General features: G+C 51.8%; 1 protein-coding gene across 2 annotated transcripts in view; it reads left to right on the plus strand.

Annotated features, from left to right (window-relative positions):
* Nucleotides 1-15262, plus strand: part of FLT1 (fms related receptor tyrosine kinase 1) — a 177855-nt gene that overhangs the window by 158562 nt on the left and 4031 nt on the right. For both annotated transcript variants that reach the window (XM_007471438.1, XM_007471439.1), the window contains exons 21-28: nucleotides 738-894; nucleotides 1324-1421; nucleotides 2151-2273; nucleotides 4520-4631; nucleotides 6152-6251; nucleotides 11776-11881; nucleotides 12155-12297; nucleotides 14170-14254. In XM_007471438.1, the coding sequence (XP_007471500.1) occupies nucleotides 738-894; nucleotides 1324-1421; nucleotides 2151-2273; nucleotides 4520-4631; nucleotides 6152-6251; nucleotides 11776-11881; nucleotides 12155-12297; nucleotides 14170-14254 (924 nt within the window). The remainder of the gene's footprint in view (nucleotides 1-737; nucleotides 895-1323; nucleotides 1422-2150; nucleotides 2274-4519; nucleotides 4632-6151; nucleotides 6252-11775; nucleotides 11882-12154; nucleotides 12298-14169; nucleotides 14255-15262) is intronic.

Raw genomic sequence — 15262 nt, forward strand, 5'->3', positions numbered from 1 at the left:
GGTGGTTTTGTTCAAGATCACATGGTCTTGAAAGAGCCACATACACACCAGGGCTTAGAGGCCCAGTCCAGGGTGAAAGGCCTTTTCTGCCTTCGTTAGCATCAAACTATATCTCTGTTCTGAATGGAGGGGAGACAAGGAAATGTTCATGCTCCCTCCTTCTCCAAGGAAACCAGAGAAATTGGTAACTGCAGCCTTCTCTTATTACTCCTCCCAGGGATTACAAAGGCCCCGAGTTAACTGGGGATCCTTTTCTGTCATTCCATATCATCTTTCACAAGATGGCGCACGGCACGGAAAAGTGCTCAAGGGCATAGATGGGAGTTGGCCGAACCTGGGTTCAAGCTTTGCCATTTACTAGCTGCATGTGACTTTGATTACCTGACTTCTCTGAACATATTCCTTCGTGTATTACAAGCAATAACCTACTTCATAAAATTGCTGGAAAGATTAAGAGAGAAAATGTCCCAAAGATTCTTAGTGTACTGGCTCACACCGAGTAAGCTCTCAGTAAATAGCAGCTGCCGTGGATATTCCTCTGTCCTACCCAAGATGCTGTCAAGGAGCCCAGTCAAGAGCAGAATAGACTCCACAACCCCAGGGGAAGCCAGGCTACTAATTTACTATCCATTCTGTCGGACGACATTCTCCCAGTGCAGGCGGGTGCCAGCTTGAGGGACTGGTCTCCTCGTTACTATTCTGTCCCTTTCATCTGTGTCTTTCTTGGTCTGTTAAAGGATGCAGCCTTACACGTGGAGCCTAAGAAAGAGAAAATGGAGCCAGACCTGGAGCAGGGCGAGAAACAAAGACTAGATAGTGTTACCAGCAGCGAGAGCTTTGCAAGCTCCGGGTTTCAGGAGGATAAAAGTCTGAGTGATGCCGAGGAAGAGGAGGGTAGGTATTAATTCCTTCCTGTCCTACAGTCTGAGATATTTTTACAGCATACTGTGCATCTCTGAAATATTTTTATTTATCACCCTAATAAACATCCGTGGGAGACTCGAAGCGTAATGTCCTGGGGAGATAAGATTTGAATTTAGATTATTTACAGAGTTACTAATTTTGACAGGGAACTGTACAATTGTCTCCCCTCCGGCCTTTCTGTCTTAATGGATCATCCCCTGCCCCCCATGCTTGGGCAAAATGGGCTAGAGGCCTGGAAAAATCTCAGATATTCACGTTGAAACTCAAAAATGCTCTCGAAAGTGAACTCTGATCTACTTGTTGGTTGGTTTCGTGTTTTGCTAACATTGTTCCAATAAACTGGGATTTGGTGGCATAACAAGAGCCATTACAAACAGTTACGGTTTTAATGCTTTCCAGATTCCGATGATTTCTACAAGCAGCCCATCACTATGGAAGATCTGATTTCTTACAGTTTTCAAGTGGCCAGAGGCATGGAGTTCTTGTCTTCCAGAAAGGTCAGCCTCACTCTTTACTGTTCTGTTTCTTCCCCAGGCCTGTTCGTGTGGATGTTCACGTGGACAAACACACACCTGTGCTATAAATCCACTTTTCCTCGTATTTGCTTGTATGTGTGTCCTTAAACGTAGAGTGAACTCCACGACACACGACCTAATTTATCCTGACATGAGTGAGGAAGTCTGAGAGCAGTGACTCTTGGGTACCAGCAGGTAGAACTTAATTCCAGGGGAAAAGCTCGCTGGGTTTCGGACTAGATGAACCTGGCACCTGTGCTCCACAACGTCCTCTGGCGTGTTTTCAGAGCCGGCCAGACTCTCAGAGTACACGACTCCATGGGAGGGCATCTATTAATACATCCCAGCGGGGTCCTCCCAGGAAACTCCAGCTGGATCGTGATCTGATCTCAGCAGCTCAGGATAAGAGGTTTTGGGCAAGTTGTGCTCCCTGGGAGAGCCCGATGGCCAGCTCTGTTTCCCCCATGCTGTCCTGCAACACAGTAGCAAAGGGGATCCGGGGCCTTTCTTGACTTGGGGGCCTCCGGGGGTCTGTACTGGTAGAGAAGCACTTTACGTCTGGGGCGACGCCACATGCACCGGGAGCTGCTCCCTTCATGTACAGGAAGCGTGCGAAATGGATCCCTGAGCTCAGAAGAACACTGAGAAGGCGCAGGAAATCAGCCGATGAGACCGAGGACATGCACTGATCACGCCACTGTTTTATTCTAGTGCATTCATCGGGACCTGGCAGCACGAAATATACTGCTGTCTGAGAACAACGTGGTGAAGATCTGCGATTTTGGCCTTGCCCGGGATATTTATAAGAACCCCGATTACGTGAGAAAAGGAGATGTAAGTCAGCTGGCCATTTCTTGGGCTCATTTAGGCCCTATCATTTCCAAACCACAGACCAAAGCCCTCGGCAGAGGTCGCTGAAAACCAGCACGCGCTTTCTGTGGAGGCGAATGGTCCGCGTGCACCGTGGACCCGAGAGCCCTCGCACGGGGCTCCGGGAGGCCACGGTCCCCTCCTCCTGTCCTTCCCCTGTCCCTGCTCGGCTCCTGTCCTTTGGGCCCCGGAGCGCTGTTCAGTGGGCCCTGCGGGGAACCACAGCGTCCCCTCCCCTTTGACCCCTGGGGGAGTTCCCTGGGCCGCTGGAAAGAACAGCCTGGACTCTTCCCCTCAAATAAACCCGGGTGATGGATTCAGCAGGTGTACACATCTCAGGAAGGGCGGGGGCAGGCGTCAGGATGACCTTGCCGGGGAGGAAATCGCGTCCCTCCTGGGTTTGCCTTCAGACCCAGTGTCGCTGCCAGCTCACACGGGCCTCCTCCCCGCCTGGTTCTGAACATAGTGTTATTTTTGCTTTTGCGGGTGACCTCCTGTGCCCCCTCTTCTCTGGCCTTTACCCTGAAGCCTTAATTAAGTCTGTGTCTGGGCTCTGATGACTACTCCACAGTCGCGGTTCTCAAACTTGAGTGAGCACACACATCACCTGGAGAGCCTGTTCAACTGAAAGTCTTGGGTGGAGCCTGAGAATGTGCCTCAGCTGGTCCCAGGACTATACTTTGAGAACCACTACTCCACAGTTTTTTTTTTCCTTTTTTCTTTTTTCTTCTGGCCGCACTGTGAGGCATGTGGGATCTTAGTTCCCTGGCCAGGGATCGAACCTTCACCCCCCCTGCAGTGGAAGCGCAGCGTCTTAACTGCTGGACCACCATGGAAGTCCCCCACTGTTTCTTTCTTTCTTTTATTTATTTATTAATTAATTTTTTGGCTGCGTTGGGTCTATTGCTGCACGTGGGCTTTCTCTAGCTGCGACGAGCAGAGGCTGCTCTTCGTTGCAGTACGTGGGCTTCTTATCGCGGTGGCTTCTCTTGTTGCAGAGCACTGGCTCTAGGCACGCACGCGGGGTCAGTAGTTGTGGCTCGCGGGCTCTAGAGCGCAGGCTCAGTAGTTGTGGCGCACGGGCTCAGCTGCTCCGTGGCAATGTGGGATCTTCCCAGACCAGGGCTCAAACCCATGTCCCCTGCATTGGCAGGCGGATTCTTAACCACTGTGCCACCAGGGAAGCCCAGCCCCACTGTTTCTTTTTAGAAAAGGAAAACAAGCAGCTTTCCTTGAGAGCCCCGATTTGCAAAGATGGCATCTACCCATGTGTCAGTCTGTGCTTCTTTTCTGTCCATCCATGTTTCCTTCAGCCTCTCCCTGGCCCTCCCCCCTCTTTTTCTCTTTGTCTCTCCACTATCCCAGGCTCCCTCTCAATCCCCATCCCTGTGAAGTGGCTGGGCCTAACTCACTGGAGTTCCTGCTTGAAAACCAGCCACATGGAGTCCTGAATGCTGTCCATCAACTATCAACTTCTTTCTGGTGCCTTTGCCAACTCCCCCATTCAATGACTTTTTTAATCCTTTTTTTTTTTTTTTTTTTTTTTTTTTAATAGGGATGCCTTTCAGAATCCTTAAGAAAAAATCCCAGGAAATTATCGCTTTTCAGGATGCCTGCTGCTTCAGATCGCTCTTTCCCAGGTCCCTGTAGAGTGTGAGCTGTTGTGGGGAGAAGGATTTCTTACAGAGTCAGAGTCAGGACACGCTGGGCTCGTAGGAAGGGCTTCCTGAACAACTGTTGCCATCGCAGGGATTGGTATAGCACACAAGTCTCCGTCTTTCAGCGTAACACTGCTTGTTATGACTTTCCTCCATGCTGGGAAAATGCCTTTCACCTTAAGAAAAAATCCCAGGAAATTATCGCTTTTCAGGATGCCTGCTGCTTCAGATCGCTCTTTCCCAGGTCCCTGTAGAGTGTGAGCTGTTGTGGGGAGAAGGATTTCTTACAGAGTCAGAGTCAGGACACGCTGGGCTCGTAGGAAGGGCTTCCTGAACAACTGTTGCCATCGCAGGGATTGGTATAGCACACAAGTCTCCGTCTTTCAGCGTAACACTGCTTGTTATGACTTTCCTCCATGCTGGGAAACCATAGCTGCTCTAGGAAATGACTTACAGGCCCAGTGTCATCTGGGAGGTGACCCTGTGGTCACACGGGTTGAATGTGCTTTGTCGTCACGTTCTCCTGCTCAAGGCCCCCTTGCCCTTTTCTAGACTCGACTTCCTCTGAAATGGATGGCTCCCGAATCCATCTTTGACAAAATCTACAGCACCAAGAGCGACGTGTGGTCTTACGGAGTACTGCTGTGGGAAATATTCTCCTTAGGTAAATCTGGGGGCAGGACGAGAGCAGACAGGCCAGAACCGAACGCCCGCCCCCTCTGCTGAGTGTCCGCGGGCAGATCAGCATCTAACGCCCACGTAGGCTCAGGCGAGTGGTGTGTGCACGTGCGCCTGCACCGCAAAGATGTTCGTAGGGCCGTGAACGAGGTCTGACCAGAGTAAGATCTGCAGTCAGGCTTATCTTCAGCCAATCTGGCTACTCCTTCCCTGTCCTTGGCCCCCTTCTTCTAACTCCTCAAACTCCCAGATTCCTAACACCCATTCCTCTTCCCTCCCCGCGTCCCCCCCTCCCCGCAGAATTTCCCAAGAAAGACCCAACAAACACAGCTCAACCCGTGCCTCTGATGTCAGCACAGCCAGCCCCCGACACCGGTTTATGCAGAATGAGCGGCAGGAACGCTGGTTGTATTCACCCTGCCTCCACCAACACCCACTGCGGTGGCTGGAAGCCTTGTCCAAGGCGCCCGAGCACACAGATGCGCCTGGAGCCCCCATCTGCTCGCAGACATGCACCGATGCTCCGAGGCCTCCCAAACGCTGGGTCTAGCCAAGAGTCTTTCGGACTTTGCCAGAAACTTGCCTTGCAGAGCAAATAAAAAGTCACCCAGTAACATCCCTGGTTTCCTGTAATGTGTGAAAACCATTCCCCTGCTTTCGATGACAGGCACCTGTTGCTTCCAGTCTTTGAAAGCAGCTTGGCGGCCACAGTGGCCCCACGGTGACACACGGCCAGCGCTGCACGCCGCCCAGCTGCTTCCTCCTGACAGCAATCACTCGAAAGTGCAGACAAACAAATGCTGAGACAGACTAGGTTCAAGGTCTGGAACAGGGTAGATCGCGAGGGCCTGCTGCCCCTGAGCCCCACCTCAGCCACCAGTCCCTCTAAGAGGGATGGTTACGTGCGATCCTGCCCAGAAAAACTGGCAAAAGGCAAAGTCCCGGCTCCTCTGGGCCCCCTGCAAGCCCCGCCCCACAGCAGCCAGCCCAGTCCCGCCATTCCTGGCCCCCTTCCCTCGGGCCCCTCACGGCAACCGATCCCCCCAGTGCTGTGCGAACCTCACACGAGAGTAGTGAGTTAAAGTCATTTCCAGTGAGGTGTGAGTGAGCCACCAGTGACCGCCTCCGAGACTACTGGCTTTTTAAAAAGCAGCTCATTAACTCAAGGAATGAGTCTCTAAATGATGGGCTTTCTCTAGGGTTCCTAGTAGGGAGAGGGGAGGGACCTCTCAGGTGGCACCCTTTCTCCTGACCCAACAGACCAGAGCAGCCATGGGAACGGCCTGCGGGCATCTGACACCCAGCACCAGGGCGCCAAGCAGCCAAGCCTGTCGCCAGCAAGGATCCACTGAGCTGCCCTGGGGCTCGCGCTGTGCGCTGAGGTCCGTTCCCATCACCAGGAGTTCACTACCCAGCCCTCACCTGGAAGGGAGGAAAGAGACACGGAATTGCCCCCCGGGGCGTTTCGTGCCCTGAGGCCATAACGCGCCCTGTGTTCTGGTACAGGTGGGTCCCCGTACCCGGGCGTGCAGATGGACGAGGACTTCTGCAGCCGCCTGAAGGACGGCATGAGGATGCGGGCCCCGGAGTACGCCACGCCTGAAATGTGAGCCCCCGTCACCTCCAGCCCATGGCTCCCCCCACCCCACCCAGCGGCCTCAGGAAGGGGACGTGCTGCTGATGTCCAGAGTCCCCGTCCTGGGAGATGCAGGGGGCTCTCCTTACTCCAGGGTCGCCCCTGCCTAGCCCCCTGGGGCCCAGCCGTGCCGGGACCACGTTCCAGAAGCGAGGCGTCACGTCCTGGACCCGTCGCTACCTAGGGCTTCTCTCCACCCCCGACGTAGCTGTGAGCCGAGGTTAGGAACGCAGCTTCTAGCTAGGAGCCCGGGCACAACTGAACAGCCCACCCGGGAAGTGGAGGCCAGATCCCGTGCCCGCTCACAAAGTGGGCCCACGGGCTCCGCAGCTGGCAGGCCCTCCGGCCACACCCGGGACCATGGTGGGGCTGGCTGGAGTGTAGGGGGAGACGCGGAGGAGAGAAAGAGGGCTCCAGACTGGGTAGGAACCCCGCTCCCCAGAGGCCCGCGTGGGCAACGAGGCACCTTCAGCCTGTGCGGAGCGGGGGGCTGGGGCTGCTGCTGGCGCTGACCCCTCCGCTCGGACCCGTGGCTCTAAGGAGGACGGGAGGCCCAGGGTGAGGGCTGTCCACCTTGGACAAGTGCTTGCTCGCCCCTCTTGGACTCTGTCTTCCTGGCGCTCTGTGGGCGTTTTGCCCTGAGGCCTGGGCAGGAAGGTGATGACCCCGGCAGCTCTGTCAGGCTGCTAGACAAGGACTCGCCCCCCCCCCCCCCCCCCCCCACAACCCCCCCCCACAGTCACTCGGCCACCACTGCCATCGGTTTCTTCTGCATCGGTGCCACACCGTTCTTGATCGCAACAACCCGCACCGTCCACGCTCGCGGCGGTACCACCTTTCCCGAACGGACAGGGGGCCCTTCCCCTCCCACCCGCACAACTTGGGGCTCTGAGGAGCCCCTCGACGGCCTTTGGGCGGAGTCGGAGGGAACGAAGGAAGTGTGCGCTTGGCCAAAGTGCCCTCTCTTTCCTCCACGGCTCAGAGACAAGCTAGGTCAGACCCGGGACCAGGAGGACGGGGGACTCGGGCCACGGAGGCGGGGCTGGGGAGCAGCCTGAGTGCAGAGGCGAGAAGAGACCCTTCTCAGTCGTACGTGGTGTCCTTGCCAGCAAAGCACAAGGCCCTTCTGAGAGCTGGGGACACGGCTAGATTAGCCCCAGGCCTGCGCTGGACTGGAGAGAGATTTTAAAGGCAGGAGAGTTCTCAACTGCTCACTGCTTTTACGTGGTGGACAGGGGCAGACACCAGGAGGTCTGGTTTAAAATGAGATGACTTTGCACTTTACAGTTTTCTAAGTGAAGATCACAGCCCGCTTAAGGGGCAGGCAGACAGGAATTTTCACCTGAATTGGATGAGTGACGAAACTAAGCCTCTGAGAAGTCTCGTGATTTGTCGGCTAAGTAGAGAGGAGACAGATTTAAAGGGGGTCCTCTGGACTGAGCTCCCTAGATCACAGGACTGTTAAATTAGGAATATACCCCATGTTCCTTAGAAGAAATGTCTAATATGTCCACTCATGCTTTGAATTAAATATTTCCTTTGACTTTTCATATAGTCTGAAAATCACAAGAGCAAGTTCCCAGTGACTAACAGTAATAATGATTGCAGTCATTAACAATAGCATTTAATATTTATTAGTTATTTAGTGCTTATTAAGCATCAGGCACTGTCTTAAGCACTTTAACATATTAATTTACCTCATCCTCATAACAACCCTATAAAGTGGGTGCTATTATCTCCATCTTTCAGATGAGACAACCAAGGCACAGAACACCTAAGGGATTTGCCACTCTGCCAATTAGTTAAGCAAACCGAGTCTGAGTCCAGAGCCCCCAACACCACGCTACACACCTGCAGGGTGTGTTTCCAAGTCTTACCCAGGTTCTGGTCCAAAACAACTCACATCAACTTTGGGCCCAAAATTCACTTGGACTTTATCAAACCTTCAAGTCTTTATATAAGGTAGCAGTTGTACCCCAGTCCACAGAAAGAAGGATGGTTCCTCAATTCTAGGGAGTTTATTTTAGAAACTATAAAAAGAAAGCAGCAGCTTTGTGAATTGTTTGTTGAGAAGTCCAGAATTCAAACCTTCAGCGTTTGAAAGCTGATGGAGTCATTTCCCTCCTGTTTGTTCCAACAGCGGGAAGGCCCTGGTGAGGATGAAAGGCAGCAGCTCTCAGAACTAGGGTTCTGTGACCTGAACTTGGTCTAAATTGGCATGCCCTTGGGAGCTTGGGTGATAGCTTGGAAAGGAAGCTTTGCTCACAGTCCCCTCACCCCTGGCTTGTTTTCTAGAAGGGCCATGGGGTTGGGTGTGACTGGTGTCTCTTTTCTTTATGAAACCTGTTTACTTAGTGATGTAAAACGGTTTTAACGTGAGTCACTCATTCCTCCCCCAGAGCCTGTTTAATCAGATGTCTTTCAATAAGGGAAGAAATAATGAATGTTTTGATTTTTTTTTCCTTTTCCTTTGGTGTTTGAGATGATTTGCACTGAATCTTAGGCAAGAGGAGTGGAAACTAGAAGTCAGAAACCAAGAATCAAAATAAAAATCAGCAAGAGTCGCAGGTGGTCCCTTCGGCTGGTTTCAGCAGAGAGGAACCTGGGAGAATCCTGTTCACAGGCCTTGCATTTCCCCCACCAGCTGCCTCTCAGCAGCGAAGTGATGCTGGTCGGGATAAGCCTGGGACCTCTGCTTAACCAAATGCTCCCTACTCTCAGGGCCCCCCCTTTTTTTTTTTTGCCTGGTTCAAGCCTTTCTTGCTTTGGCTGCCTTGTATAGAATATCTGTGTATATATTTACTGTTCTTCCAGTGGCCTCTGAGAATCTATTTCTTGCTGGAGACAAGGGAGCCTTAGACAAGGTAAGGCAGACACAGGCCAGCCTCTGCCACAGCCCACGCCCCTGGGGTGAGGATCCCAGACTCGAGTCTCGTGACCACCTGCCTCTGTAGCATGCATTTTTGTACCTACCTGAATAAATTAGTAAGATGTATAAACGGACCTTCATATGAGATCCACATGGGACTGTCTTATGCACTCAAGCCCTTTGGTCGCTAGCAGGCTGGCCTGGGTTGCCTGGATGGAGCACGTGCCTTGAGCCCTCACTCTAAGGCACTGCTCGTCAGGGAGAGTTAAGGGACCTGTCCTGTGTCCCCCAGAGAGCAGCGACGACAGCCCAGAGTCCCAGCCTCCTTGGTGTCTATAAGCTGAGCCCCATTGCAGTGGTACCTGACACTGGCCCACATAGCACACTCACCCAAGGGCCCTCACCGCTCTTAGAACAAGTCAACCCACAGCCCGCCCCTAGGATTTAGGTCAAACAGGCCCAGTAGATGAGACACAGGTGGGAGGGAACCAGAATCATCTTCTGAAAAGAGTCTTGACCCAGAAGTTAGGACAAATGGAGGCAAGTTAGCAATTCAGACATTTGGTCTTTATGAACGCCTGTCTGTCCCTAAACAAAGACTTAAGTACCCAGCAAGCGATATCCTATCAGAAAGGAGGACCTCAGCTCCACCAGCCAAGTATCAGGAGAGTTTGCTTGTGAAGACCAGTGCCCGTGGAAAGTTCTGAAGACCACGTGGTGCTCCCAACCCCTCGGGTACCTAGAATTTTATCCTGGGGTTAAATCAGAGCCTTCGGACACACACACCTGGACCACACTGTTCTGCCTCTTAGAACTGTTTTTACTGAATGGTATTTTTTGCCGTTGAGACTTTGGCCAGCATTGAAAGACAATGCGCAAGGCCATCCCACAAAGTCATTATTACCCGGATGATAATGATGCAGTTGCGAGGTGTCTACAAGAACCAACTTTCAGATTTCAGTTCTGGGAATAGCCATACTTCTGCCAAGTAGCTGGTTTATTTTTAGCTTCCGGCCCATGTGCATCATTTAACTGGTTATTCCTTCCTTTCACCAGCTGCCTGGAAGCTTAGGGCACTGCCTCTGTCAAACTACTCAAAATCATGATATAAATTGTGCATGTTAACTCTGCCTGTAGTTCAACCTTTTTTCCCTGTTATTTTTATATCCCTCCTGATACTCTGCTTTTTTTTTTTTTAACCTTTCTATATTCTGTCAGCCACCTCATAGACTTTGACACAAAATAGGGATAGCCTTAAGAGACACTTGGAGCTGTGGGTGCCACCTGCAGGCTCACATCTGAGAGGTGGCAGCAGGGACGCGTCACCTCAGGCGCATCCTGGCAGCACCCAGGTCCCAGCCGTGTCTGCAGTTTGCCTTAGGAATTAGGGATTCATGGAAGGAGCAGCACGTTCTCTTCTAGGAGATCAGTCTGACTTCCTTCTGCAGACATTAGTTGAGTACGCACAGGCAGGCCCTGGGTTAGGTGAGGGGTCTGGAGAGGAGGTCCCTGCCCGCGCAGGGCTCCCAGCCGGGTTCTGACCCAGATCCAGAGTCCAGGCCCATTCAGATTTTGATCCGACCTGGTCAGAGTCCTCTCTAGTCTCGGGGATCTCCCGAGAGAAGAGATGACTTACAATCAACATCTCGAGGAGAACAAAGAGCCCAAAGAGAATAGATCCTTAAGCCAGTGTGTGTAGAGATGCCTGGCAGGTGGTTTGCCCAGGAGGGGCAGGTAGAGACCTCTACTCCCTGCAGACGTGACTGAGAGAGGAGCCCAATACCCTTCGGCCTAAAGTGTCAGGAGCATCACAGAGGAACCCTGTTGACATTTAAATCCCGGGACAAGAATCAGCTTCTGGGACACTAAGACAAATGGTTTCATATCCAGAAGCCAGCCTGTACTTTTGCCTTGTGCGGGGAGAGGCCAGTTTGTAATGGTGGCTTTGAAATGCTGGGGGTGGGGCAATCAGCTACATGGAAGGAACTAGCATACGGCCCGAGGAGCTACCCACAGTCTGTGTGGACGTCCACCTTTTGGAAGTGATGTGGGTCGTATACACAGTGCCTCCCCCTGCCCACCTCCACTGCTGAGCTCGACAAGGCAACTGTGAGGGGTAGGACATCCCATGTGCTCATGCAGGAGCCCGGGGCAGCAGTTATTCCAGCCTGAGAAGGTCCTAAGACTGCAGACTATTCACCCGTGGATATTTGTGTCTATAGCCACTTTCCACCTTTAACGACACTGTCCTGCTTTGCACAGTGAGGGGAGGACGTGACACTTCATGGCCGAGTGACCACTGGCGTTTCCCCCCAGACAGCTCGGCTTCACTCAGAGCTCAGCGCCCCCTCCCCACAACAGCCTGGGTCGTCATGGGCTTCCGGGGGGTTGGTTTGAGAGTCTGCCCGTGTAGACGTGTTTTCCACTACCAGCAGGACCTGGCCCGAGCAGCCTTTTTATGTGTCATGGCTGCGTACCCACATCTAAAAGTGGAGCAAACACTACATACTACGAGAAGCATCATCTTTACACCCGTGACAACACCCATCCCTTGGCCAGTGTGTAGGGCAGTCTATGTACTCCGCACTGCTCTCTAGTAATCTCTGCTGTGCTCTCACCCAACAGCTACCAGATCATGTTGGACTGTTGGCACAAAGACCCAAAAGAAAGGCCAACATTTGCAGAACTTGTGGAGAAACTAGGCGACTTGCTTCAAGCCAATGTACAGCAGGTAAATTTATCTAGAGGATCAGAAGGCCAGATGCCTTCAACAGAAGTCAAGGGAGCATCTTCTTTGTTATTTCCATGGCTATTAATAGCTGAGCTCACGAGTAAAAGAAAACACGTGTGGGGGGGGGGTGTGGGCATGTGCGGGTGTGTGCAGACTTACCTTCCCCAAACACAATCAAGACTGTGGAAATGACATAGTTGAACTGAAACAGTGTCCCACAGAAACAGGCTGAAGTAGAAATGCATGCGACTAGACCTGTCTTTGGTGTTTTAGGATGGCAAGGACTATATCCCACTCAATGCCATACTCACAGGAAATAGTGGGTTTACGTACTCAGCTCCTGCCTTCTCAGAGGACTTGTTCAAGGAAGATATTTCTGCTCCAAAGTTTAATTCAGGAAGTTCTGATAATGTCAGGTAAGATCTTTCTTTCCCCAACTTCATTTTGTAAAATTTTCAAACATAAAAAAAAAGCCCACCTCCTAAACCCAAGCATACATTTTACCTTATTTTGTCTATGTACTCTATACGTGTGTATGTGTGTATTTTTCTTTTTGCCGAACCTTTTGGAAAAGGGCGTAAGGCACTGTAACACCTTCCCTCTAAATACTTTGGTATACATCTTGTAAGGGATATTCTTCTGTGCCACCACACCAAAAATTATCACACCAAAGAAAATTGATAATCCCTTCATACTATTAAATTTTCAAATTTCCATTATTTTCCCCAAATGTCTTATGTGCCTTTTGTAAAAGCATCATCCAATCAAGAACACTTTGCATTTTCTTTCATTTCTTTAGTCTGTCTTATTCTAGAAGAACTCCTCTTTTGTTCTTCCCAATGACCTTGACTTTTTTCATGATACCTTCGATAAAATGCAACAAACTGGATTTGCTTTCTTACCTGACAAACTAAGGTACCTCTCGTTAGCCTAGAGGAAATTGGAGCAGGTGTAAGGGAAGAAAGATGTACTGAGTAGCCGTGCTGGGCGGGGTCAGCACCTCAGTCCTAGCAGTGACACGTGTGTCACACACATTCAGTGCTAATGGTTAGACACGTGCTGTGTGGTCTGGCACCGTGCTGGGCTATTTGCATACATCACCTCCTTTAATGCTCAAACCAATCCTATGAAGTGTTCCTGTTATACAAGTGGGGACACTAAAGCTCCACAGAGGACAGCTCGCCAAAACTGTGCGGCTCAAAAGCTGCAGACCAGAACTTCTAACCCAGGTGTTCTGACACTCCCTCCCTGTCCCCGTGTAGTCAGGACTCGTTTCAGGACTTTTAGACTATCCTGCGGGCTTTCTAGCATTTTGGTCTGCAGTCGGTACACTCCTAGGGCTCCGACCTCAGTTCGGCCAAGCTTGGCAGGTGACTAGGGAAGAGCTGGAAAGACTGATGGTCTGGGACAGGCCTGGAAGAAGTCAGTGGCCGGCCCAGATTTGCGGTGCTGGGTCACAGGTCAGCAGCACGATTCATACTCCACAACCGGCCCAGATGAGTCATCATCCATTGTTTTAAAGATGAGAAAAGTAAGCATGGATTAAATAAATTAGCAGGGGCGGATTGGGTCAGACCTGGGGAGGAAGGTGTCAAAGGGCCTTTCCAGTCTGTTGCTTAGCCTTGGGCCCAATAGGGAGCTTGTCTAAGAGATGAGGCCTTGTTGGTGGTGACAGGGCCTCAGGTGAGGGGGCGTACAGTGGGTCCCTCAGCCGGCCCCTCCTAACAGATCAACCAAAGCTCAGCAGGCAGTCACAGGGAGCTCATCCAAATACTACCCCTTTCTCCCGATCAGTGATCGCAAAACTGGATACACAAGACTAGCCCTGGTGCTTGATTATGCCATTGAATCAGCTGTGTGACCCTGACGGGTCATGTCCTTTCAGAGGTAGCAGCTGTACATGATGAAGCCACATCACCTCTCTGGGCATCATTTCCCATTTCTTTGTAACATGGGTGTTTAGACCAGATGACGACTCAGGTCTCTTCTCAGCCCGACACCATCTGGTTCCACGGGGGACCAGAGGCCTAACCACTGCCCTGTCTCTCAAGGGTCCCTCTGGGGTTTTGCTCAAAACTATGCAACGTGGATTAGCAACCACAGGAGCAAGTAGCACCACTGTCCGGATTCCCAGGGAAACACAGCCAGAGAATTGCAGCCTCAAGAGGGATGAGGTGACTCCTAGTATCTGGGTTCACCTTAGCTGGGATGTGGTGCCCATGGTCTCCTGACTAATCAAAGCTGGATGCATTTTCCTGTCTTGATTATTCTTTCTGCTTCTTCTTTAGATATGTAAACGCTTTCAATTTCATCAGCCTGGAAAAAGTCAAAACCTTTGAAGAACTTTCACCAAATGCCACCTCTATGCTTGATGTAAGTAATGGAAGTAACCTACTCAGCGCACCCCATCCAAACACAAACTCCAGTCGTCCAGTGGCTCTAGGTCAACGGGGGCCAGTAATCAGTGGTGGCTGAATTGACCATTTCAGGGGGGCTGACAACAAGACATAGAATACACAGAGCTAATTTGAAAGTTATTCTGTAGTTTGAAGCTGACCCAGGAGTCACTCCAGGGCCCATGTCCTTGCCTGGGCGTAACTCAGTCCCCTAGGAAACCTCACTGTGTGTTTCTAAGCTGCTTGGCCATCAGTGATGGAACCTCGCTTTCAGAGCATTAGAGGAACTCAAAGCTATGTGAGTGGCCGCACCTTCGTGGTGCGACAGAGAGCCCTCTCCCACGAGCAGCTCTGAGATCCTGGAAGAATCTCCAAGGCCTCTGCTCCCTCCCATGAAGGTTCCAGAGCTGAACAGCCCTGTTCCCACCCAACCACACGGGGCAAAGCGATCCGTACAGCCCAGCAAACAAGAGGCCTCAACCAGCTTGTCCCTTTAAAAGATCTGGGATGTGGGGCTGAGAGAATAAGAGGAGAGGGAGGGCTGGACAGGAGACGCGGCCGCTGCGCCTCGGGGCCGCCCACGGAGTCGTGACCCAAAAGAGGCCTGTAAAACCCACTGTGGGGGCTTCCCCGGTGGCGCAGCAGTTGAGAGTCCGCCTGCCGATGCAGGGGACGCGGGTTCGCGCCCCGGTCTGGGAGGATCCCGCGTGCCGCGGAGCGGCTGGGCCCGTGAGCCGCGGCCGCTGGGCCTGCGCATCCGGAGCCTGTGCTCCGCAGCGGGAGAGGCCACAGCGGTGAGGGCCACCGCAAAACAAACAAACAAAAAAAAAACCTACTGTGGTGTGAAGGTGATGACCACAAAGAGCGTGGCCTTGAGACACAGTCACCACTGAAAAACACCAAAACCTTCCAAACACACCAGATAAAGAGGAAAGATTATTTAAACACTAAAAAAAAAAAAAAAAAAAAAAAAAAAAAAAAAAAA

Source organism: Lipotes vexillifer, unplaced genomic scaffold (genome assembly GCF_000442215.2).
Source record: "Lipotes vexillifer unplaced genomic scaffold, Lipotes_vexillifer_v1.1 scaffold543, whole genome shotgun sequence".
In the NCBI taxonomy this organism is placed as follows: domain Eukaryota; kingdom Metazoa; phylum Chordata; class Mammalia; order Artiodactyla; family Lipotidae; genus Lipotes; species Lipotes vexillifer.